Consider the following 23,066-nt stretch of genomic DNA (forward strand, 5'->3'; position numbering starts at 1 on the left):
TTCCTAAAAATGTTCATAGGTTTTAATTTGTTGTAATTTTTAATAGAATGAAGAAAAGAAAAATAAATAAATAAAATCCACATGTTAATTCACCAAATATATATAACAAAGATAGCAAAAGGAACTAGGGTTTCGGGTTGGGCCTGTTACATTTATGCTGATATTCGAAATGAAACTTTTAGCGAACCGGAGCTAGTACTAGATCGAGCCAGAACAACGATTGGATCATAAACATAAGAATCACAATTGTTAAGGGTTTGGTCCACCAAATTAATGGCCCAGTGTTTTGTTTTTCATGAAATTGATTGCATATTTTTCAATTAACTTGTTGAGCGTCGTCTACTTATATTACTCCCTCAGCTCATAAGTTGAAGAGATTTTGGATAATTTAGATAGTCTCCAGTACTCAGGTCAATGTGCACGAGAATCGATCGAGGAGTAAGTAGTGTGTGTCTGCCCCAATTGTGTGTAGCACATTAATCAACCCCCAATTTGGACAATTGGCGCCAGTTGTTAAACTCTCGCCGCCACGAAAGGCAAAGACCATGATTGACCTGGATCGGTCCCCAAAACACAAAACCACATTTGAGTCTCTCTCATGTCGTGGAATGATACAAAGACGACCCTACGCCTCGGCCAGCTGCCTGAAGGTGATCGGGCCGACGAACCGCGCCGGCCCGTCGTAGAACGCTCGGCCGGCGAGCCTGGAGGTGGCCTGCGTAGGGTGCAGGAAGTCCCAGAAGAGGAACTTGCCGCGGTTGCCGCAGTAGCCGGCGCTGGGGGTGCACCCTCCGTCGGCGTTGAACCTGCCGCCGCCGCCACAGCACGCGCTCTTCAACTCTGTCAACCCTGCACACAACAAAGCATTACATGGTTGGTGCAAGTATGGCATGCATTATGTTTTTTTTCCAACACAGTACAGACACAAGCGATCATATATATACGCGCATACACTCGAGCGCAAACACGCACATCCAACCCCTATGGCAAAATGGCGATCCATGAGGTGTGGAGTCACATGCCAGAATACTCTTTGGTGAACTGCTGTGTTTTACCTGCAGACTGTGGGTCCTCGACGATGCTCGAGACTAGCTCGTAGGCGCTGCCAATGGCGTACTCCATGCCCTGCATCTCGGAGATGAGGCCGGCGAACAGGTCCCGGATCCCATCGTTGAGGCTCTTCGCTAGCCGGTTCAGCGGCTCGACACACTCCCCGGCCGGGTTCCGGCTCCTCCAGTACGGGCAGCACCCGATTGGCGCCACGTCGATCACCGCGAACTTCCTCGCCCCCAGGTTGTACAGCGTCTGCAGCACAACCATGCAGTTGATTTGATTCAGAGTTGAACATAACACGGTGAGTTGGCTGAGTTGAAGCCTGATGGAACTGATCATCACTGGTCAGGTCCCTTACTTTGACATGGCTGTCGTATGTGGAGACCACGGCTTCCCGGAACTGCTGGAGCGCGGTGGAGTCCGGCGACGTATCCTGCGAGAAGAAGTCGATGGCGTCGTTCGAGCCCGCGCTGATGAGGAAGATGGACTTGGACAGGAAGGCCGACGCTCCGAAGGCACCCAGTCTGGCTGACAGCATCTGGTCTTTGAGATCCGAGAAGTACTCGATCTGCTTGGTCATGTTGATCGTGTCTCCCTGGTAATATATCATCTGGTTGTCAAATGTTGCTGGCACTAGCTGAGGGTGTCAATTGTAGTACTTGCTGACTTTTAATTCAGCAAGGGGAAATGCCAGATTTTAAATTGTGTGTGGTTCGTGACATTAAAGAGAGATGGAGTACAGGAGAAAGCTGTTGCTTTGATTGAACAATTGAAGAATTTTCACAACTTTAGGTAGTAACGAATCATCTGCTCCACCTAAATTCTTCCAGTGAAAATTAAAATATAGACCAAAATTTGAGACGTACTTGGGGTTATTAACCAATACTACAATCGAAATTTATGTCTGAACAAAAAATAATGAATTAACGACATGTTTCTACTGAACCACAGATATGTCCGGTAAACTAGAAAAACAGAGGCAGAAATGCTTGGACGTACCGTGGAGTCGAGAACACCGGAGCCTCCAGAGGAAAAGCTGGCTCCTCTCATGGAGGCATCAGCAGCCACCGGCTTCTTCGTCGTCGAGTTGCCCAATGCCTCGCCACTGCCGGCGACGAGAGAGAGGTACGGCGGCGGGCTCCCGCTGAAGCCCATGTGGACAGCTGCAAAGTTCACCACTGATCAGACAGACAGCCGAGCCGCCATTGATTCAAAAGCATGTGATCAGTTGGCTTGCTCACCCAAGAAGTCGGCACCGATGAGGCCATTACTGAACCTGCCCGTCGGCTCGCCGCCAGGGAAGTCGACGCCATTGTGAGGGAAGTCAGCCCTGGCACTGGTCCCCGGCAAGTAATTGTTGTTCCCCACATCGGCAGTGGAGTCGCCGAACACAAAGATTGCCGGAACCATTGCCCTGGAGACGACGGTGCTGCTCACCACAGCCACCAACGGCAACCGGATCGCCGCAGCCACGAACAGCAACCGGAGTGCCACCGAAGCTCGTCGCAGCACGGCCATGGCGGACTCCAGTCACCAGACAAAGGAACAACTTCTGATGCTTTGCTAGCAAGTCTAGCCAATTTATTCTGATGGAAGAATGAAATGAACCCTGGCAGCATGCTCCAGCTAAGCTCAGTGCACCGTGCTGCACCTTCTCCAATTACAGTTACTTGCTCCATTAAAATTGTACCAAGATAACTACCACAAGGCTGAAGAGAAAACAAGCCACAACTGTCTAGGTTCTAGCTGCCACAATTATCACATGGTACTGAAATAAATCAACTTGCACAACACATCAGTGATTCGAATTTAAAAAGTCCACCCAAATAGTATCAGCATGGGAATTCATTGATGCAGTGGTATATACAGAGCACAATCAAAACGCAATCTGTCAGCCAAATCAGAACTACTCCCTCCATCCCAAATAGTATCAACATGGGAATTCATTTGATGCAGAGTGATATATACTGAGGGAGTACGATTGTTTTCTCAAAACAAAAAGAAACAAAACCGACTGCTAATGGTATCCGCCTCTGAAAATCAGAACATGCATGGAGGCATTGGGTCGAAAAAAAGAGACACGAATAAAATGCGTAAACAACGCTATCCGCATCTCTGCTGATGTTACAATGTGACAAGTTACAAAGGCAACTTCTGCCAATCAGCACAGCATTTCCTCCAGAAAGTTTTTGCTGAGCATTTGCTCTATGAACAATACAACAAAATTTAGCCAACTATTTCACATACATTGTTTTCTCATCAGCACAAATTTTAGTGCTGATGTAAATTTCAGGGGAGAATGTCCCTGTAATGACAGATGCAAATATGATTCGGACATCACCCCTATAACGAAGACAAGCAAGCATGTTTGCTTCTTTGGTAGATACCATGACTACCAACTAAGTCAGAGTTACGCCTTTTTCCTTGTGATTCTGTAGCCAGACAGAAATCATGTCAGTCAGAACAATTGATGCAAAATGTGGAAAAGAATTGCAGTGAAATTGACAAACCTGAAGCAATGAATCCCAAGTGCGTTGGTGATTTCATGGACAACAGACGTAGCAAAATGCATGTACAACGCCACTGTCAAATTGATCAAAGTAGTCAGATCAAAGATACGTTTAGCACTACAGCCTATGATGGGCACATGATATACTGTAATCCATGTCTCGTGATATATATTTGTCAAGTGAAATTTGTTACTGTAAAGAATAACTTGGAGGATCCGTCAGAAGCTTATTAATCAAGAACAAGTACCGAAGTACAACCAAGTGACTAAACAACAATCTAATGTCTGACCAAACACATGACAATATAAACAGATTCACTAATCTAAAATAGAAAACCAGAAAAATAATATGTACTACTTTTTAACAACAGTACAAAAATGATCCCTCTAGTATATTGAATGCAAAACTCTGCAACTCGTCCAATGAAAACAAAATGTGCTGTGATAAGGTAATACCTGTAAATAAGCAGTATATCAGGAGAACGAGCTGCTCATCAAAAAGGGGGTTTCTGCAACGATCAATGACCATAAAATCAGAATGTCATACAAAACCCATCATAGCCCATGATAATTATATACAGTGTAATACAAAAGGCTCAGAGGCACAAACCCATCATCAAGTCGGGCAGTCAACGCATTTGCAATCGCAAACGGAAAATATGCCAGGGCCTGCAAAAGGAAGCCAGTTTTTAGACATGACAAAGTATAAACATACTGGCATAGGCTCCATAAAGGACACTGCAAATAAACCAGGTCATTAGGCAACTACCATGCACATTCCTGTCTTCAGACCTTTGGGTTCATCACATAAGTGAGCCAGAATCATTCTTCCCTGTGCAGCAATATAAGCAGATAAGTAATGTCCATACAGTTATGAAAAACAGCATCTACAAAAGAAATGTGCCCCCCAATTTATAGAGAAAATGCCTTATTTGACACTAACTTAAAATGAGGTTCCTTATCTGGCCCTGGAGAAAATTCTCTTCCCTATTTGACATCTAGTCTTAATTTCTTCCCTTATGTGACAACCACCATTGGTTCTGTTACACCGTTCTGTCAAAAAAAAATCAGGTGGACCAAAATACCCCTCTACTAGTCGCTATCCTATATCAAACCGAAAAAACAATCCCGACCGAACCATCCCTCTCGTCCCTGTCTTGAGTCCCCACCCAACCTGAACCCTAGCAGCGGCGGCGGAGTGCTGACTCGTAGCGGCGGTGGCGGCATGAGCTGAGGGGCCATGGACCAAGGGGTGGCTGCGGGTGGCGGCTCAGGCACGGCTGCGGGGCCCGGAGCAAGCACAGCGGCGGACGGCGACCCAGGCACAGGGGAGGGCAGCCAAGGCACAGCGGCGGGAGGTAACAGCGCGGCTGTGGAGAGCTCGTCGGTGAGCTCAGCTGCGGGCGCAGGCCATGGCGCGGCTGCGTGCTCGGCTGCATGGTTGAGCGTGGATGCGGGCTTGGGCCACGGTGCGGCTGCAGGCTCGACTTCAGGTTCAGCGTCGTCGGCGTGTCTAGAAGGGTGAGTGTCTTCCACAAATTGCTTTCCAAATGCAGGATTAGAAGGAGATTGCCTCATATCCAGTAGCAATGTCATGCATAAGTTTCTCTTCTATTTACAGGATGGATCCAAATTCAAGTTATGTGCTGAAAATTAGATTGCTTGGCAACCCCAAAAAAAAGAACTAGAAAGGAGACCAGTGTTTTTATTTTGAGAAGGTTATTTATTCTGACTTGACTGGTAGTTGTGAACTAGTACTGATGTATGTGGTGAATGTGAACCTGGATGTGATGTACTCCCTCTGTTCCTAAATATAAGATGTTTTGGTAGTTCAATTTGAAATACCAAAACATCTTATATTTAGAAACGGAGGGAGTATGTGTGAACATGGATGTTTCTGGTAGTTGTACATGTTGTGATGCAGTTTGTATTTATATATACTACCTCCGTTTCAGTTTACAAGTCCTACGCGTATACCTAGGTTGCCAATTTTATCACCCTAATATAAACTATATAACACAGAAATTATATCTTTTGAAAGTAGAAACTCCGAAGTTTATGTTGGTATATTTTTTGTAATATATGACTTGTATTAGGTTGGTCAAATTGACGACCTAGGGGTACGCGCACGCCCTGTAAACTGAGAGAGAGGTAGTATATGAATTGTGTGAGATATGGGATCAAATTGCAGGGGAGGTTCTGCCCAATTTCCACTTTTTGGAATTAAAATCAGAGGACAATTTTTGGATTGAAATCTGTTCGGTGAGCAAATTATGGGGTTTCAATTGGTCATTTACCCATGACCAAATATGTAACATTAAAATGAAGTATTCTGTCACCGTGGTATAGATACCAAGAGACCAATCTAACTACGCTTGGATAAAGAGACAAAACAAGAGCAGAATCGCAACAGTAGTGACAATGCCCAGATTGGCAGGCAAAATGACGAATTAGTTTCGAACATGAAAAGGTGTTAAAGAGCAACAGCATCAAAACACAGATCAACAAGATATTTAATGTAGGTATTAGAAGAAGGCCTTACCACAAGATAGCCAAACGCAAAACCAGTTCCAATGATTAGCAGATGTGGTTGATTTCTCATTATATCTGAAGGAGATAGATAGGACCTGCATATTGATGTAACATCCATCAGTAATGACGTAACAGATTTTTTTTCCTACGTTATTGCTCATTTTTTTATAAGAGTAGATATATACAATAGAACTCAGAAGGGTCAACAGCATACCACACGAGAGTTCCAGCCATGAGTAAACCGAAAGGGAAGAGCTGGTAAAAATGAAGAAGGGTGGGAAGTCACATGGAGAAAAGTTTTATGCAATATAACAACAAATCTAGACCTTACCATTGCTAGGGCCAGCACCATGCTTCCTTTTCTTGCTTCGACGACTTTGTAAACATTGTGAGTGCTGTAGGTAGGTTACAACACTAGCTTAGTGCAGCTTGATTAACACTTGAATGTTTGACCAGTTCTAAATTAAACAAATGTGGTGCCTTTCCAACTCAAAGGCTCAGAGAACTGCCTCACTAGCACCCAAAATCAATACAAGAGGATAAACAAGATAAATAAACATAAAAAATAATAAGAGGGTAATTCAGATCCTCGGCACTGGGATTATTTGAACTGGAGTATTAGAGCTACGTAGTACTATAAGAGGTGTTTCAGATCTATTGAGCAAGCGAAAAACACAGATCAGATGAAACGAGAACCAAAACAGAAAATACTATGCAAAATAACAAACAGAACTTACTTAGATCCAATTGTCGGAATTACAGCAAAAGCAATCATTAGAAACAGCACAATGCCATACAGCGAGATTTCTGGAAAAGAAGCAATGGAAAATAGACTTCAGCATAGGGAATGCCAGCATTTGTCACTATCCGAGTTCATATTACAGTTTTCAGAGTATTAACAGCACACGGTTTCATCGGCAACAGATGAAACAGTCAGGCTTCATGTTAAGAAAATTATTAACATATGGTTTTAATACAGAAACAAAATTAGAACCATAAGCTTGGTAGTCCACATACCAGGAACAAGAGGCACCCAATTAAGGAGGGGCACTGATTTCCGGAAATCCTGCGCCCACCATTCAGCTCCTGTTGAAGGAAAATGAAAGGGAAGATGTGCAGTTAATATCAGTATTATATGGCTGGATCTGACTCACATATACATGACAGATACATATGCATGGTATATTAGCAGCAGAAAACTATGAAGATTGACAAGCTCGACGTGGATTTGATTCGTGTGAAGGTTGATAAAAGTTTAAGTCAAATAGTACCTGTGAAAAAGGTGAAGATATGGCACACATAGATCAGCATAAGGCCTTCAGTTGGCCCATTGACTATAGGAAGAACAAGTGTGTTTGTAAAATAGCTACACAGAGAACAATTACGTGTGAGATGGAAAGATATACTCAAAAGCTACACAACAAAGGTCTGCTGAGGTATCATCAACACAGATATAGGAATAATCATAAATATTACAAAGTATCAACTCAAAAATAGTAGTGCTTCTATGCTCTGGTGGAAACTAATTTGCGAGAATCTTAATAGGACCCTTCCCCGGACCATGCGCAAGCAGGAGCTACATGCACCGGGCTGCCCTTAATAGGGTAGTGGGTGGTTCCAACATGCTTCCTAGTTGGCACCTTCTATGAGAGCATTAAAACACTTCCAACCTAACAAACCATGTGAAAATAGTTGGTACAAGTAAGGTATATGAAGCTTCACGAACCATATCAAAAAAAAAAATGGCACAAGCACTGCGAAACATGTTCATCATTTGAAAACTATAAAGCATCCAAAGGACTTGGAATCACAACTTCATAAGGGTAACATTATCCAAACAAAAGTACAACCTGTTTGGTAATAGGTGTAGAAGAGTATAGAACAATGCTTGCTCCTAAGATAGTTTGATGCTGTAACATAGAAGTGAAAGAACAAATGAACTCACTGTTCCCAGGTTGCGAAGTAGAAGGGGACAGCCGAAATGACCCAAAACCAGAAGGTAGCATTTCCACACATAGCAGTGCTCCCAAAAGCCAGGGACTCAAACTAATAGATAAACTAATCAGTTCACAACAATTTTAGTATCTATGCATATGTAAGGAAGAAAGTGATGAATATCCTTACAGTACATGCAAGCGCGTCGCATCCTGTTCAGGATAGAAGCTTGTCAGTGTCACATGCATGCTTTCCAAAAACTGAGTTCAGCAAGCCGAATTTGGAATGGGGATTACCGTGATCAAAAAGTTCGCCTAAAGGACTTGATGAGTTCGTACGCCTTGCTTGTTTACCATCCACAGCATCAAAAGTCTGCATCCATATTTCAACATGTATATTACAATTCTAAACTGGCAGTGACTGGAAATTACACATGGTAGAACCGTAAGAAAATCTAGAGATTTAGAGACCGGCAGGATAAGGGTCCACACGTTTAGAAGACATTTAGGAACCTTAACATGCATAAAATTAATAGCAAGCCCTCTGTGCATGGGTCATAAATGCTTTAACAATATTGCCAGAACTGCAGATTAATGACAATGACTCTACGAGCATTAGATGAATGCCATCTTTATCTGTTCTGCAGAAAACGTGACACCTGTGGTATGCTGGAAAGGGAGAATAAGATGGTACATTATTGCATAGTTGGGTGAGCACACAAAGTTGGATACCTGGTAAAGGAAGAGAAGGATTCCATGTGCAAGATGAACCCATCTAGGGGGCGCTGTATCGAGATGAGGTGAATACAACTGCAGCAAAATGACAGTGCTAAGTTACAAGCTTGCTAGAGTATTACTGCGGCGGCAATGAACAAGCCGCAAAACCTTCAAATTTGCTTGTTCTACATTACTGACATAAAATAGTACTTACAAAGCCAAGGAATGCCGATGTCAGCAGAAACATGAAACCTGTCAGCGTGATCTGGAAATAAGAAGCAATGTTTTATCAGGCCTTCAAACAAAATAGCATCGCTCACGACAGCAGCATGTGCAGAATTCTCACCATGTTTGGTCTGCAGATGATTTCGACGTAGAAACAAAAGAAGTAAGGTTAGTCCTCCATTCACATATTTGAGCAAACAAAACAAGTTAAAAGGATAAAATGTAAAACCAAAATTACTTTCATCAAGTAACAAAGATACGATTTACCAGAGCTAAACTTTGTATTGTATAAACAGCAGTGAACAATGATTAAGCAAGCATAATGTGTTGTGTCGTAGGTTCACAATAACCCGGTACAGCAGAATCCTTCTTTAAGAACATGGATGTGGATCACTCCGACCCTACCGGAATTAAAAAACGACCACATTGAAGTTTCGAATCACTGGCTTTAGAGAAACTAAAGAACACCCCGCTAGCATGTGACGAAAGCGAGTAACTAATCCAGTATTAATTTATATGCAACGGAATATGTGCAAAGCAAGCTTTCCAGCGCCTCATTAGCAACTCCACTAAGCAAAAGCCGGGACTGAAGACTGCTTTCGCGTTGTCTGCACCAGGTGCCTGCAAGATGCTCCCCAGGCTAAAGACGGTTCCTCGTTGAAACAAAGCGCGCGTTCCAAATCACACACACATGGGGGCATAGCTCGTGTCTCGGCCTAACGGATCAACGCAGGCTGCCAGAACGCTACCATCATCCGCGCTAAAGCAACATGGAAACAGGACGCGTTTGCTTGCATCGAACAGGGGCTGTTTCACGAGCACCAGCGCATTACTCGCGCATTGAGCTTGATACGGAACGGATCAAGCGGGCGGGCGCGGGCGGGGAGCGCGCGTGGAGAACAGCATACGGAGCGGGGAGCGGAGCAGGGAGGAAGGGAGGGGATGGGAAGGGAGGGCGCCGCGCTTACGGGAACCAGAGCGGGAAGACGTTGACGAATCGCGACCAGAAGGGCTGGAGGATGTACTTGGCGACGATGGAGTGGTCGACGCCGCTGTACTTGTACTTGCGCAGCGTCGCCACGCCGTGGCTCCCGACGTACCCCATCTCCTCCCCCCAAATCGGAGTCCCCGGCCGGCGGAGGGAGGGAGGGAGGGACGGAGCGAATGGGGGAGCGGAGTGGGGGGGAGGCCGCGTGCGCGCGCGCGTGGGCGTGGGCGAATGGGGGCGGCGCGACGGGTGGAGGAATTTATGCGGGGATCTGTCCGGTTGTGGCTGGCAATGGTGGTGGCCGCCGGTTGGGTGAGTGGTGGTGATATGAGGCGGAGGGAGGAGGGAAGAGAGAGGGAAGGCCTGGCCGGCCGTTTTGCGATTCGGCCCCCTGCAGGGCGTAGTTTTATGAATAAGTACCCCTACTGCCGTCTAGGTCAACAAACAACTTTCTTTTCAGGGCTAGGTCAACAAACAGCTAGGAGTTGCCATTTGTGGCCCGCATTGCTTCCCTTTTCTTCGGCAACATAGTGACGTAAATTATTGTACGTGGCAAATTGACCAGGGTCTTGACAGACATTGATACTATGAGTTTGGGTTACGTCATACGTGCCTGCATAAATATGTGCAATGGCACAGGGGCAAAATTCATCCCGGCATACAATGCACTCCCTAAGCTCTACGCAAGTATATAACCCCTACGATGATTATAGCCGAATGCATCAAAAGTACGTGGAGAAACAATCTCTTGGCGCAAAAAATTCAAGTAAAAAGCCGCATGTAGCTTTGTTACTTTCCAGTTGCGTCCTCGCGTTTGATCGTTTTTTGTTCCTTTATGTGTTCTATAAAGGCATTTTGTCCTTGGTATCCCGTTTAGCGTTGTTCGTGTGTTGTGGATTCGGTACTTCAAGGAGCAAAGAGAAATTCCTTTTGTAGCTTGCCTATTGCTGACAAAATGACAAATTTGGTCATGATGAGCAAAGAAAGCGTCGTGATAATAATCATTAAAGCTTGCCGACCGGTACAAGCGCAATCTCATGGAAAGGGATATGTGTGTCTCCACATAACAAACACTCACACATGTAACACAAAGTAGTATTTACATGAAATGCTTCTATCAGCTTCAAAAGTAGGGAAAGCGGGATGTGACCAAATGTATACGTGTCGAATGGTCTTTGCATCCCGTTGTTGTACAACATAGGCCCGATTTCATGAATTGCAAAAACGTGGAGGGCGAGGATGGCATTAAAAAAATTCTCACCATCCTATCGCAATCATTGTATTAGGACAAGATACTTTTTTTCCTAGGTCATTAGATAATACCACCATGCAAGTAACATTCACTCGTGGCTCGTGTTGTTGGGAACCATGACTTTGGTCACAAGTTGTATTGACACATGAGCACTGGCGGAGCTATGTGTGATGAAAATTGGCCATGGCCCGCCCATCTTAGGGCAAATACAGTGTAGGGACTGAAGTAAACTGGGACACGAGGAAAAAAATAGTGGTCTTATTTCGTACCGGCCCGCCCAACTCTGGCTACATAGCTCCGCCACTGCACATGAGCATTGTTACAGGTATCTCTTCGACCTGGTTCATTTTGTAACAGTTATAATCGAACTCAATTGAAGGACATGAAAAAATATCTCCCAAACATCAAAGTTTAGGCAAGAGTCGAATGCAAACTTGTTTACCCATCGGTTTGTATGCGAGCCATTGCAATCGTGATTTCTAGTGGACAGAAGAATATATCTCTCTCTACATACTTGCAAATCCATCATACGTCCAACAAAACTTTATGCACAACATTGCCATCGCTACCAAAAGTATAGCAACACAGAGACGTGACCATACACACTCGATGCCCATTCCTAGGTGTCGGACGGTACTGCATGTTGTAGCACAACCTAGGGCCGATTTCACGAATTACGGAAAGGTGGAGGGGCACGCCGGCAAAGACCACGACAGAATTTCCCGTGTCCCTGTCTTCGTGTCCTGTGCGTTTACCGTCCGTCAACGCGGGCCAGGTTTTCCTGCCCCGTCGAGCACGTGAGAGAAAGCCCAGCCCAACAACAGGCCCACGGGAGGTTTCTGCTCGCTCGAAGCCCATGGGATCTTCTTACCTTGGGCTGAAATCCGGGCTCCCGCGTCGCAAAGCCCACCCGACACCCCACAGTCGTATTCCCATCCCCATTCCTCGCCGCCCTCCCGCGCCGCCGCCGCCGCCAACGATGGGGAGGGTGCCGGCGCAAGCCATGCGCGCCGCGAAGGTCCCCCGCCACGCCCTCGTCCCGAAGCCCTCCACGGCGTCCACCCCGCCGCCCCCTCCCCCGCCACCACGTGGGCCTTGCCCCGCTGACGGTAAACCTCCCCACGGCAAGCCGCCCCGGAGAACCCCCAGGGCCCCCTCTGAGCACGCGGGGGCCCTGGCCCTGACGGACCGGCCGGCGCCGCCGGCCGAGAAGAGGCCCATCACCACGCCCGCGGAGCTCTCGGCCGCCATCCGCGCCGCGGTGGACGCCGACGTGGACGCGGCCGCCTCGCTCGCGCTCAAGGCCGCGCCCACCATCCCGCTCCCTGCGCAGTCGCTCGCCCTCATCCTCCGCCGCCTCGCCGCGCACCGCTCCGTCGCCGCGGCGCGGGACCTCCTCGCGGCGCTCCCGTACTCCGCCGACAACCCTGCGCCGCGCCCGGCGCTGCTGGCCCTCGCCGACGCGTGCTGCCGCCGCGGCGACCCGCGCGAGATCGGGCAGCTCCTGCCCGTCCTCGCCGACCACGGCGTCCGCGCCGACGCCCACGTCTACAACGCCCTCATGAAGGGGCACTGCGCCGACTCCGACACCGCGGGGCTCCTCGGCGTGCTCCGCCGGATGAAGGACGACGGCGTGGACCCTGACCTCGTCACCTACAACACCCTCGTCTACGGCCTCGCGCGCGCCGGGCTCGTCGCCAAGGCCAGGACCTACCTCGACGCCATGGCTGCCGAGGGCCTCTTCCCGGACGTCATCACCTACACCTCGCTCATGAACGGGATGTGCGTCAAGGGCGATGCCCTGGGCGCGCTCAAGCTGCTTGAGGAAATGAAGGCCAATGGGTGCGAGCCCAATGACCGGACGTACAACACGCTGCTCATGGGGCTCTGCAGGAACAGGAAGCTAGACAAGGCCTTCGAGGTGTACAAGTCCATTGTAGGGGCTGGGATGAAGCTCGAGCCACCGGCGTACGCGACGTTCATCAGGGCATTGTGTCGGTCCGGGAGGGTTCCCGATGCATATGAGGTGTTTGATTACGGGATTGAGAGCAAGAGCTTTCCGCAGGCAGCCGCGTACAGTGAGCTTGAGAGCTCACTCAAATGGCTGCGCAAGATGAAGGCGTAGCATGAAGGCCCGAGGAAGGCTAATAAGCCATAGTCTTCTGTTGCCGGTGCTTGCTTCACACCTGATTCAGTGAGTTGCATTGTCTGGCTTGTTTTGATACAGTTGATTAAGCAAAAGCATTTGAAACTACTACTGTGTTTGTATGGAGTGATACTGCCTGTTCAATCAATCAGAATGTAAGATGAAATTTTCGGAAACGTGAATATGTCAAGATATCTTACTCGTGTGTCAAACTTTGGTAGCACGATGTAGTGCCATTCACAACATATGCTTATAATCTGTTTGTTCAATTGGCTGAATTAGCTTGTAATCCCTCTGTGTCAAAATATAAGACGTTTTTTGACACTATCGTGTATTGAATGTACATAGAGAATAATGTTGGTAGCCTATAGAGACAGGCTCTTCTAAGTTCTGGTAAAAAAAGCAAACTGGTTTTAAATGTTCCAAGAGCATATCCAATTGTGTTCTCCTAGGTACAAAGCTGAATATGATTCTCCTGCACCTTCAGCAAATATTCCATGAGTTGGACTGTTAAGAGTCAGTGTAGGATTGATCGATATCGAGGTTTCTTGCCTTCCCCTGTTAACTATTATCTTCTCGGAAAGACCCCTAAGAAACAGAGGTAGGTTTTCTTTTATCTAGTTTTCCTTTTAGCTATTTTCATGGTGACTAGGGTACCAGCATCTTTCCATCCCATTGGTTAAAAGTTGAAAACAATACAATGTTTCTTGTAATTTAGAATCATGAAGTTGCTCTGGCACAGAGCTTAGCACCTCTGCAACTACCTGCAGCGTTAGTCGTTTGCAGCACGACTATTAGTTTTCTGCTAATAAGCAGGGAGGTCTGGTATGTGGTGCCTCCTGAAGATCATACTACTAGACGAACAACGCGACAGCACTATCTGTAGTTGTAACTTGTAAGGCAACTGGAGAAGCATGTTTTGGCGGAGCAAGTTCCAGCACATCTTGAAGAAACAGCGACACATTCATCATGCAGTGTGATGTTGCTTACCTGCATGACAAATTGACAACAAACCATGTGAACCATCCTTCCTTCTCCATGGCGCGTGAGCTCGAGAGCCGGAACACCTAGAATTTGTTAGAATTCTTTTGCCAATCTCAAACATTTAGCTAATTCAATTATTTTGTTTCCCCTATCTGCAGATAACCATTACCATTATACAGAAGATCATGGTTTAAACCCTTGGGAGGGGCGAGGAGTTGCGATGCGGCACAATATCGCTTTCGCAACAGCGGACTGGAAGGGTTTTCATCATGAAACAGGAAAGAAGAACACACTGGACTGCTTTTGACCCCAGGAGGATCAGATTTGCTGTACCTATGGGAATGGACCAACCGAGATCTTGATTCCGGAAGCGGCTCGGGGAGAGGTGGAGGATTGCTGCCGGTTACGGAGTTGAGCAGAAGATTCGTGGAAACAGAGCCACTGTGTTGTGCAAGTCGTTCGTTTTTTGGGGTGTGTGTGACAGATTTTGTTTGACTAGAAGCCGGACTTCTCATGTTGACGGTCTGCTTGTTTGTTGTTAGACTCTACGCTTTGAGCTGTGGGTTGCCTAATCGCCTGCAAACACAAGACTGGAGTCGATGGCAGCTAACTAACTGAAACTAGACACTATTCACCCTTCATCAAGTCTGACACTGCCACGAAACCTTCAGATAGTATGCGCTATTTCTGTTAGCTAGTGGTGACATCTTTTTTCTTTTCCTGAGGACCGGACTTGCCCTTGGAGGCAATTTTTCTACAGTTTGTCTAATTCACATCTAGATGTTTTTTAAGAATGTCACATCTAATCTCCCACAAATATATAATGCAGCAACAAGAAATAAAAAAAACTATAGCAAAAAAATAGACCATAAACAGAGTGAACATGAGCTTAAATGTGACCTAGACAAACCCATTTTGCTAATAGAAGAGAAATCCTTAAGCACCGCGCGTCCGCCGGGCTGGCTGTGCTCCTGCGTGCCCTGCTCTCGGCTGCGAGCCGTCTCGCCCGTGTCTCCGGCAGCAGTGAGGGCGCAAGTGCGCCTTCACCTGTACTTTGCGGCCGGCAACAACCGGAGGATGAACGGGGTGTGCCGGCTCGTATTTCGGTTCATGGGCGCAGCTCTGAAAGTGAGCTTCGAGCAGCCGGGAGGGCAACAAAGGGATGAATCATTGGTGGAAGACGCATATTTCTCAGATGGCAGCGAACAAATGACACCCACGGCATGACAGCAACTTGCAACACAGAGCAGATCATTTTATTTATTCAGATCAGGGGCCCAACCTTTCTTCACCGGAGTGATGAGAAAGCTAACTTTGTGAAATACTTCAGACGATAGCCAGCCCAAACGAGTCCTTCAGTCACTGCGTCTAGTGTTAAAAGAAAAAAGGAAAAGGAAAGCAGCACCAGGCAGGCAGTTACAGCTCAACATTCAACATTCATCAGCCAGGACCAGATAAAAGTTCGACATAGTAGGCACTAATCAGCAAACTACGCTGTTAAATTCCTACAAGTCCACCACACGGTCCACTGGTGCGTGCCACGTAGTACGAAGAGGGAGCACACCAAATGGGCACTCCAACAAGCCATTTCTGCATCTCAGCCACACCGAACAGAAGAACCTACGCCTCGATCACAAGCCATTCCCGCATCTCCAGATACCTGCGGAGCAACCAACATCGTCATCAGACAAACAACTTTGTACTATTCCTTGTATCTGACAATTTTCGTATGATTCAAACACTGCAGATTCGCTTCGCCATCGTCAAAAACTGGACCAAAAGCTCTGGACAAAACCCAATGGAACAGTTAATTTCAAGTGGCACGCCTTCAACTTATATTTTTTACCTAAAGCCTTCAGCGTCTGCTGTTCACACATTCTAAGCCTTTGGCTATATCGGAAGCTAAAAGATCAGTTGTTCAAATACCTCCATTTTAGGGAAATGCATTAAATAGATGCATTTAGTTGGAACCTAATAGGTATACTTTTCAGAAATAGACGAGCTAGATTGTCAGTAACAAACCGAAAGTAATAAAATTCATGCAGAAAAACCTCAAGCAAGATAGTCAGTAGCAAATCGAATATACAAGCTAGATGGTCAAGGGATTCTTCCAGTCAGGTGCCGTAGCATGCTGGAGTTTCAGCTTTTTTAGGTCATATTTGTTTACAGAGGGAGTACTTCCTTAAGTCCCCGATTGATCAAGGCTAAAATTGACTATGTAAGTGTTCCACTTATATATGTTTAACTAAAGAGTCAAGAGTAGCGTATTCCATATCCATTTGGAGGTGATAGGGCTTGGTATGAAGGACTGCACATTCATAACAATCATCACAAAGATTTTAAAGTTCTTTGATGATCAAACAACATCTCTTGGTGAACAACCCGTTAAAGCTATCAGGGCCAGGGGAATTTGCTTGACGACACTATCAACCTCCTATCCAGAGAAGGGGGTCGAGAGGTAGCCACTCTGTTACCGAAGGTCTCGAGATAATCGCAGCTTTGATTTCATCATCATCGGTTGAAGAGCCCTGACGGTCTGAAAGAGGTCGAACGAGATTTCTTCCATAGGCTTTATTGCCCACCGCATGAAAGGATTTCGAGTTTTCATCTACGAAGCAGACTCATCTGATAGTGGAGCTATTTTTCCAGTGGAGATTAATATGATTTTTTTATGATTACTCTAATGTTGCTTTTTACAGCAGACACAGGCCTTTGTTCTTCAAGTCCAATGATAAGGTTGACGCAAATTTCCAATTTGCAATCAACAATGAGAGGTGGGAAAGGTTTCTGTTCCAGATTTGTAAGGCTCTTCTAATGTTTTCGAAATTAGAAGAGATGTGCCTCTGCCATCTCAGTTTTTGAAAGAGACTCCAAGCTTGTTGGAATACCTCTACAAAGCCTAGGTGGTCCGGTCACCCCAAAATTTCTCAAGGTGGAAGATCTTTGCTTTACGGGCTTTGGTTTGATTGTGCAGAACACAAGGGATGTATCTGAGGTGAAATTCTTGAAACAAGTTTAACAATGGTATCAGGGAAGACCATAGTCCAGGCAGCCAAGGTTAAAATAAAACCATATATTCATACTTATTGTTTTGCGAAAAAGTGAAAACATAAAACAATCCCATAGTATAAGGTAAGCAATTCTCACTTTGTATTTAAATCGAATATGTAAAATTCAGTTACAAATTGAGGACGAACACCTATAATCAGAATATTAAAAGTTTGATACTATCTCGAAATTGCACTTGTAAGACTTAATTTTAATGTTTTGCATGTTTTCAATTTTAATCTCAAATAATTAGTGAGGACGCCCAAAAATAAATTATAGAGATGTGAAAGATAATCTGATATATGAAGTAAGATTATTAAAATCTATTTCCTTGAGAACATTATTGTGATATTACGGCCACACTTCTATTAAAATTAAAATCTACCATGGTATTATTTGTTTCCTTATCTATCATGTGGCAGCTGACTACAGTAGCCCTTTAATGATACTCTTCAATCATACAATTGACAGACCATAACTGTAGAAAATATCAACATCTAAAAAAACTAGAGGGAGATTAAATATGTGAGTTAGAGTGATAAACAAAGATATGTTGATAAAATGTTTAAGCAAGCCACCTACAAGGCTGATATTGTACAATAATTCAAAACGAGCACTAGGTATTACAACAATCCCAAATGAACAGCAACTTGAAATGGCAATTTATATAGGCCTGAGTTAATAAATGAAGTTCAAAGCCAAATGCTCAGGAATTGTTGGCTATCAATTACTTGTGTAGAAACGACAACATACAAATCACACTTGGATCTTATCGATTTGTAGCCACGAAAATAGCAGGTGCGATGTTGCAACCAGTAAAAGTAAACAGAAAATATCAATGAAGCAAAAGAAGGGATATATTTCATTCTGCTGCTACTTAAAGAAAATCTTACTTACTCAATTAATACATCACAATAGCGTATCCATCTGACCAATCATCTTACGTATTGTGCAAAACTTCAGCTCCATCATGTCCACCACCAATGCACATGCCTACAAGGGGGCATTGCAACCATTATTTATCTCATCTTGAGAAACATCTGCACTGCATCAATGCACTAATACTTCCATTTGGATAAACTCACATATGTAATTTGAGGAAAACAACTCCCATTTGATACATCATGACGAGTAGAAAAATAAAACCCCATCAACTATCAAATAAAGAGAATATTCTCGAAACAATTCATGCCCACTAGTGCCACAAAACTGAACAACGTGCATACTTAGACTATTAGCTGACCTGAAGGTAGAAGTTACCTAAAATTATGCTTAGGCTCGCTCCATGCCATAGTGGATAAAATAAAATATACCCATACTAATAAACTCTAGCAATAAAAAGGATCATGATTATTCATTTTTAAAATATATTCAACTGGTAAAGATAAATAAACTCAATTTCTCAGAACAACTGTTTTTAAAATATCAAGCCAAATCGTTATAGTGGATTTTAAAATTAGCAAGACCAATGATAACAAATATTGATTGAATGAAAGCTTCAGAATATGGCAACTGATCTACCTATTTGACATTTCATTGGTTCAAGCTAGTTTTTATTCATGTAGTTGTCTTCAGTTGCCAGCCGTTATGTATCTCATATTCTCATCTTGAGAAGTATCTGCAATGGAGCTATGCACTACTACTAACATTGTACAATTCTGAATAAGCCAGTAGGCAGGCAACAACAAAATGTAATTCGATTATTATACAAAGAACTGCTGATCATTGTTTTATTCTAGGGTGACAACAGAGCAAACAGATAATGAATTTCACACCTCTGACTCAAACCACATAATTCCATAATAAGAGTATGAGAATAGGGGAGGGGGGGGAGCATTGCTGCATTTTTTTTTTTTGACAGAGGAGACGCACAACCAGTTTCAACTAAGGGAACTCAAAATCATGGTAGAGTAGAATCGCCTCTCCAGAAAAGCAGAACTAGCTAGCTACCAGTAAAAGATGTTTTTCCAAAATCATAACCATCACATAGAACGCCACCTAACAAACATCCAAAATGAAAATGCTAGAACAACATAGCTATATGTTAAGTAGATCATCGAGCAATAAAAGAAACGATTTATATGGAACTTGTTAGCTTAGCACGAAAGGATGTGAACAGCATTCAATCAACCAATTATAAACAATATCTTGGTTTGTTATACCTACAATGTAAAGGCATATGCTATTACCTGCAACATAGACATTTTCGAACGGATGATAGCGAGCCACGAAGTTGGTTCTGGAAACTTTCTTGAACTGCAGCGACTCAAGCTGGATCGTGAAGAGGTCGGTAGGTGTCCGTAGGAACACCACACTATTGTACTCAGCAAACCCCTTTATGCATAGGGGCTCTCTCTTCTTCTTCCTTGAACTCATGAGAAGTAGCTTATCCAGTTCAACAGTTCTTGCTAGCACCCATGAAGGAACACCATCAGAATCGGTCTCCATCTTCCATAATTGGACGCTGAATTTTGACAGAAAGAAAATACCAAGGCCACCACCCACTGCCTGCATAAGCTGGAGTTTGGTAGGAATGGCATCCACCGGCACTGGTAACAGAGATAGGACCTGCCTCTCCAAATCAAACTCAAGGATGCCATCCGATCTTTCCTTAATTTTCATGTCAGAGAGCAACCAGTACAGGGAATGCCCAACTAGGATACTGGGAAATCCCGTACAAATCACGGAAGTAGGATGCTTGGGTGGAAGCAGTATTGAGATGAGAGCACCCCATCCGCCAGTCTCCGACGAGTAAACACGGGCGATCGCTGTATCTCCTTGCTCGTATACCTGAGTGGTTACCAAGACCACCTGGAAATGTTGCTCGTCTCCGGCAACGCGAAACACCGTCCCGCCGATCGAGGTCTCCCTCTCATCGAAATCGGGCGGAACGGCGATGCGGTGCCTGTCGCCGTTGAAGGGGTCCAGTACCAGGACCTGGTTCCGCGATCTGTCGAAGATAAGCACGAGGCCATGGCGGGATCCGAAGAGTTGGAAGCGCCCGTCGTCCTCGTCGAGGAACGAGTAGAAGCTGTCATCCGGGGTAGGAATACGATTGGGGGGATCCATTGTAGGCTCGAAGTAATGTTCTCCGAAGAAACCGAGGAGGGGAGGGTTGCGGCTGTGGTGGATGCGGAAGCGGCGGAGGAAGCGGGGGTCGGAGACGAGGCGGCGCCATTGCTTGCAGACGGCGGAGGCGCGAGGGAGGGAGGACGGCAGAGGGGCGAGGCGGAGGAGGATCTCGGAGAGGAGGTCGTCGTTCTCGAGCGGCGCCGGCGGCGAGCGTGGGCGGCGGCGGCGGTTCATCTCGCCCTGGTCACAGCGAATGCGGAAGTGTGTGTGGTGTCGAATATCCCACGATGTGGAGTGACCCTGACACTCGCTCGAGATTCACGCTGCCGGTGAGATTGAAGCCCAAAATTATTATTTTTTCCTTTCGGGACAGAGAAAGAGTGAGCCCACGAGAGCTGAAGTAAACCAAAGCCCACTACACACAAGCACCATCTGCAGCTAGTGATTTCGGAATTCTCAAAAAAAAATATTGTGATTTCGGTTATTTTACCTTTTTATTGATATTTTTAGTTGTTTTTGATTTATTTCCTAAAGGTAAACGTTTACGGACGGCGCGCCGGCCGAAGATTGGGCCGGTCACGCCTCGCTCGCAACTCACACGCGCTAGCTCGTACACAGGAAAGAGGACACGCATCGCGGGACCCACACATTATTTATCCCCACCTTATCTCTTCTTCCTCTCTCCCGATCTCATTTTTCTGTATAATCCCCCACCACCACGCGCTGTCGCTGCTCCTGGTGAGCATTTTTTATCCATGGCGGGGTACGTCGTGATGTTGTAGGGCGACAGCAGGGCATGGCCGTGAGCAGATGACGGGGGTGGTTGTAAGGGCATATTGATCATTTAGTTGTTTTGGTGATTGATGACAATGCTTTTGTGGACTAATCGTGTGTGCTGAGTATTTCAGGCATCTCATCACTACGCACAAGACGATTTGGTGCCCCTCGAAGACTATTGAAGACGGCGTTTCTCTACGTTTCTTTTTGGTGGATTTGAGTCGTAGGAAAGCCGTACTATTAAGAGGGGGTCCACTTTGGAAAGGTTTGGGTGGAATCATCACGTACACGTCTACTCCTTTTTGCACCTCCTTTCCTCTGGCTCTCTGGAGCATCCTCCGTCTATTCACGTCTATGCAAATTGTTGTGTTTGCTGAGCTTGGGCATGCGGTAGTACTGCTCCAAAGAGCGGTAGTACCGCATGCCCTTGCGGTAGTACCGCGCCCTGGCACGGTAGTACTGCAAGCGCCCACGGTAGTACCGCTCCCTTGGAGCTGTACTACTGTGACCTCAGACCAGGCGCCGCTGCGTGTGCAGTAGTAGGGGCGGATGTAATTTTTTACATCCGCGCCCTACGCGGTAGTACCACGCCCAGTGCGCGGTAGTACCGTGCGCTCTGGCCTGACTCAGCAGCTTGCGCGGCAGTAGGAGCGGATGTAATTTTTTACATCCGCACCCCGCGCGGTAGTACCGCCCCTGGCTTACGGTACTACCGTGTCGGATTTTTGCATTGACTCCAACCCAGCGGAAGTTGCCACGGATGTATTTTTATATGTCCGTGCCTTCCCATATCTGGTACATCCCTGCCTTGCGGTAGTACCACAAGGGGGAGCGGTAGTACCGCGCCAGCAGTTCTACCGCCCTCCGCTTCAGTGCGTTTGGGCTGTCCAGGTCTGCACTGCTCGGGCGGTAGTACCGCATGCCCTTTCGGTAGTACCACGACCCTGGCGTGGTAGTACCGCGCTGCGCAGGCTGGATTGGTGGATAACGGTTGGATTTGTCCCACCACTGTTTAAGGGGTGTCTTCTTCTCCGAGTCCACCACCTCTTCCAACCCTAAGCTCCATTGTTGCTCCAAGCTCCATTTTCGCCCAATCTCTCTCCCTAGCCAATCAAACTTGTTGATTTTCTAGGGATTGGTTGAGAAGGCTCCGATCTACACTTCCACCAAGAGAAATTTGATTCCCCCACTAATCCCTTGCGGATCTTGTTACTCTTGGGTGTTTGAGCACCCTAGACGGTTGAGGTCACCGCGGGGCCATAGTCCATTGTGGTGAAGCTTCGTGGTGTCGTTGGGAGCCTCCAATTAAGTTGTGGAGATTGCCCCAACCTTGTTTGTGAAGGCCCGGTCGCCGCCTCCAAGGGCACCAATAGTGGAATCACGGCATCTCGCATTGTGTGAGGGCGTGAGGAGAATACGGTGGCCCTAGTTGCTTCTTGGGGAGCATTGTGCCTCCACACCGCTCCAACGGAGACGTACTTCCCCTCAAAAGGAAGGAACTTCGGTAACACATCCTCGTCTTCACCGGCTCCACTCTTGGTTATCTCGTGCCTTTACTTGTGCAAGCTTATTTGTGTTATATCCCTTGCTTGCTTGTGTGCTTGTTGTTGTTGCATCATATAGGTTGCTCACCTAGTTGCATATCTAGACAACCTACTTTGATGCAAAGTTTAATTTGGTAAAGAAAAGCTAAAAATTGTTAGTTGCCTATTCACCCCCCCTCTAGTCAACTGTATCGATCCTTTCAATTGGTATCAGAGCCTCGTCTCTTTATTAAGGACTTTGCGGTCCGAAGAGCATGGTTGACACCATAGACGGTGTGGAGGAGC

At 46.0% G+C, this 23,066-nt stretch overlaps 5 protein-coding genes across 5 annotated transcripts; 2 read left to right on the forward strand and 3 right to left on the reverse strand.

Annotated features, from left to right (window-relative positions):
- Nucleotides 1-513: 513 nt before the first annotated feature.
- On the reverse strand, nt 514-2,954 carry LOC123143418 (GDSL esterase/lipase At5g55050). Its single transcript, XM_044562337.1, has 5 exons — nt 2,295-2,954; nt 2,053-2,216; nt 1,412-1,648; nt 1,056-1,305; nt 514-849 (listed from the first exon to the last, which is right to left on the reverse strand). The coding sequence occupies exons 1-5, from the start codon at nt 2,569-2,571 to the stop codon at nt 626-628; spliced, it is 1,152 nt and encodes a 383-aa protein (XP_044418272.1). The 5' UTR covers nt 2,572-2,954; the 3' UTR covers nt 514-625.
- A 164-nt stretch (nt 2,955-3,118) lies between these two features.
- LOC100415883 (choline/ethanolaminephosphotransferase 1) lies at nt 3,119-10,325 on the reverse strand. The gene is made up of 18 exons (XM_044562336.1): nt 9,939-10,325; nt 9,092-9,101; nt 8,960-9,010; nt 8,761-8,838; nt 8,326-8,401; nt 8,219-8,241; nt 8,040-8,140; nt 7,366-7,460; nt 7,112-7,180; nt 6,832-6,901; nt 6,426-6,489; nt 6,309-6,349; nt 6,105-6,189; nt 4,332-4,394; nt 4,173-4,231; nt 4,019-4,071; nt 3,564-3,636; nt 3,119-3,485 (listed from the first exon to the last, which is right to left on the reverse strand). The coding sequence occupies exons 1-18, from the start codon at nt 10,073-10,075 to the stop codon at nt 3,464-3,466; spliced, it is 1,170 nt and encodes a 389-aa protein (XP_044418271.1). The 5' UTR covers nt 10,076-10,325; the 3' UTR covers nt 3,119-3,463.
- On the forward strand, nt 4,658-5,390 carry LOC123143419 (GPI-anchored hemophore cfmA). Its single transcript, XM_044562338.1, has 2 exons — nt 4,658-5,083; nt 5,184-5,390. The coding sequence occupies exons 1-2, from the start codon at nt 4,803-4,805 to the stop codon at nt 5,248-5,250; spliced, it is 348 nt and encodes a 115-aa protein (XP_044418273.1). The 5' UTR covers nt 4,658-4,802; the 3' UTR covers nt 5,251-5,390.
- Nucleotides 10,326-12,124: 1,799 nt separating the features above from the next.
- Nucleotides 12,125-14,912, forward strand: LOC123143420 (pentatricopeptide repeat-containing protein At2g17670). Its single transcript, XM_044562339.1, has 2 exons — nt 12,125-13,404; nt 14,499-14,912. Exon 1 carries the CDS (start codon nt 12,190-12,192, stop codon nt 13,333-13,335), a length of 1,146 nt encoding a protein of 381 aa, XP_044418274.1. The 5' UTR covers nt 12,125-12,189; the 3' UTR covers nt 13,336-13,404; nt 14,499-14,912.
- A 652-nt stretch (nt 14,913-15,564) lies between these two features.
- Nucleotides 15,565-20,754, reverse strand: LOC123143421 (putative F-box protein At3g16210). The gene is made up of 3 exons (XM_044562341.1): nt 19,578-20,754; nt 18,286-18,381; nt 15,565-16,000 (listed from the first exon to the last, which is right to left on the reverse strand). The coding sequence occupies exons 1-2, from the start codon at nt 20,692-20,694 to the stop codon at nt 18,329-18,331; spliced, it is 1,170 nt and encodes a 389-aa protein (XP_044418276.1). The 5' UTR covers nt 20,695-20,754; the 3' UTR covers nt 15,565-16,000; nt 18,286-18,328.
- Nucleotides 20,755-23,066: the final 2,312 nt, after the last annotated feature.

Source organism: Triticum aestivum, chromosome 6D (genome assembly GCF_018294505.1).
Source record: "Triticum aestivum cultivar Chinese Spring chromosome 6D, IWGSC CS RefSeq v2.1, whole genome shotgun sequence".
NCBI lineage: Eukaryota > Viridiplantae > Streptophyta > Magnoliopsida > Poales > Poaceae > Triticum > Triticum aestivum.

Excerpts from the sequence above, each read along its gene's own strand:
- LOC123143418 (XM_044562337.1), bottom strand. The coding sequence starts at position 2,571 with ATGGCCGTGCTGCGACGAGCTTCGGTGGCACTCCGGTTGCTGTTCGTG. Across the intron at positions 2,217-2,294 it reads CATCGGTGCCGACTTCTTGG|CTGTCCACATGGGCTTCAGC; the intron begins GTGAGCAAGCCA and ends TGAACTTTGCAG. Across the intron at positions 850-1,055 it reads CGAGGACCCACAGTCTGCAG|GGTTGACAGAGTTGAAGAGC; the intron begins GTAAAACACAGC and ends TGTTGTGTGCAG.
- LOC123143419 (XM_044562338.1), top strand. The coding sequence starts at position 4,803 with ATGGACCAAGGGGTGGCTGCGGGTGGCGGCTCAGGCACGGCTGCGGGG. Across the intron at positions 5,084-5,183 it reads TCGTCGGCGTGTCTAGAAGG|GATGGATCCAAATTCAAGTT; the intron begins GTGAGTGTCTTC and ends TTCTATTTACAG.
- LOC100415883 (XM_044562336.1), bottom strand. The coding sequence starts at position 10,075 with ATGGGGTACGTCGGGAGCCACGGCGTGGCGACGCTGCGCAAGTACAAG. Across the intron at positions 8,402-8,760 it reads TCCTTCTCTTCCTTTACCAG|ACTTTTGATGCTGTGGATGG; the intron begins GTATCCAACTTT and ends ATATGGATGCAG. Across the intron at positions 3,637-4,018 it reads GATATACTGCTTATTTACAG|TGGCGTTGTACATGCATTTT; the intron begins GTATTACCTTAT and ends TCAATTTGACAG.
- LOC123143420 (XM_044562339.1), top strand. The coding sequence starts at position 12,190 with ATGGGGAGGGTGCCGGCGCAAGCCATGCGCGCCGCGAAGGTCCCCCGC.
- LOC123143421 (XM_044562341.1), bottom strand. The coding sequence starts at position 20,694 with ATGAACCGCCGCCGCCGCCCACGCTCGCCGCCGGCGCCGCTCGAGAAC. Across the intron at positions 18,382-19,577 it reads CGAAAATGTCTATGTTGCAG|GCATGTGCATTGGTGGTGGA; the intron begins GTAATAGCATAT and ends GCCCCCTTGTAG.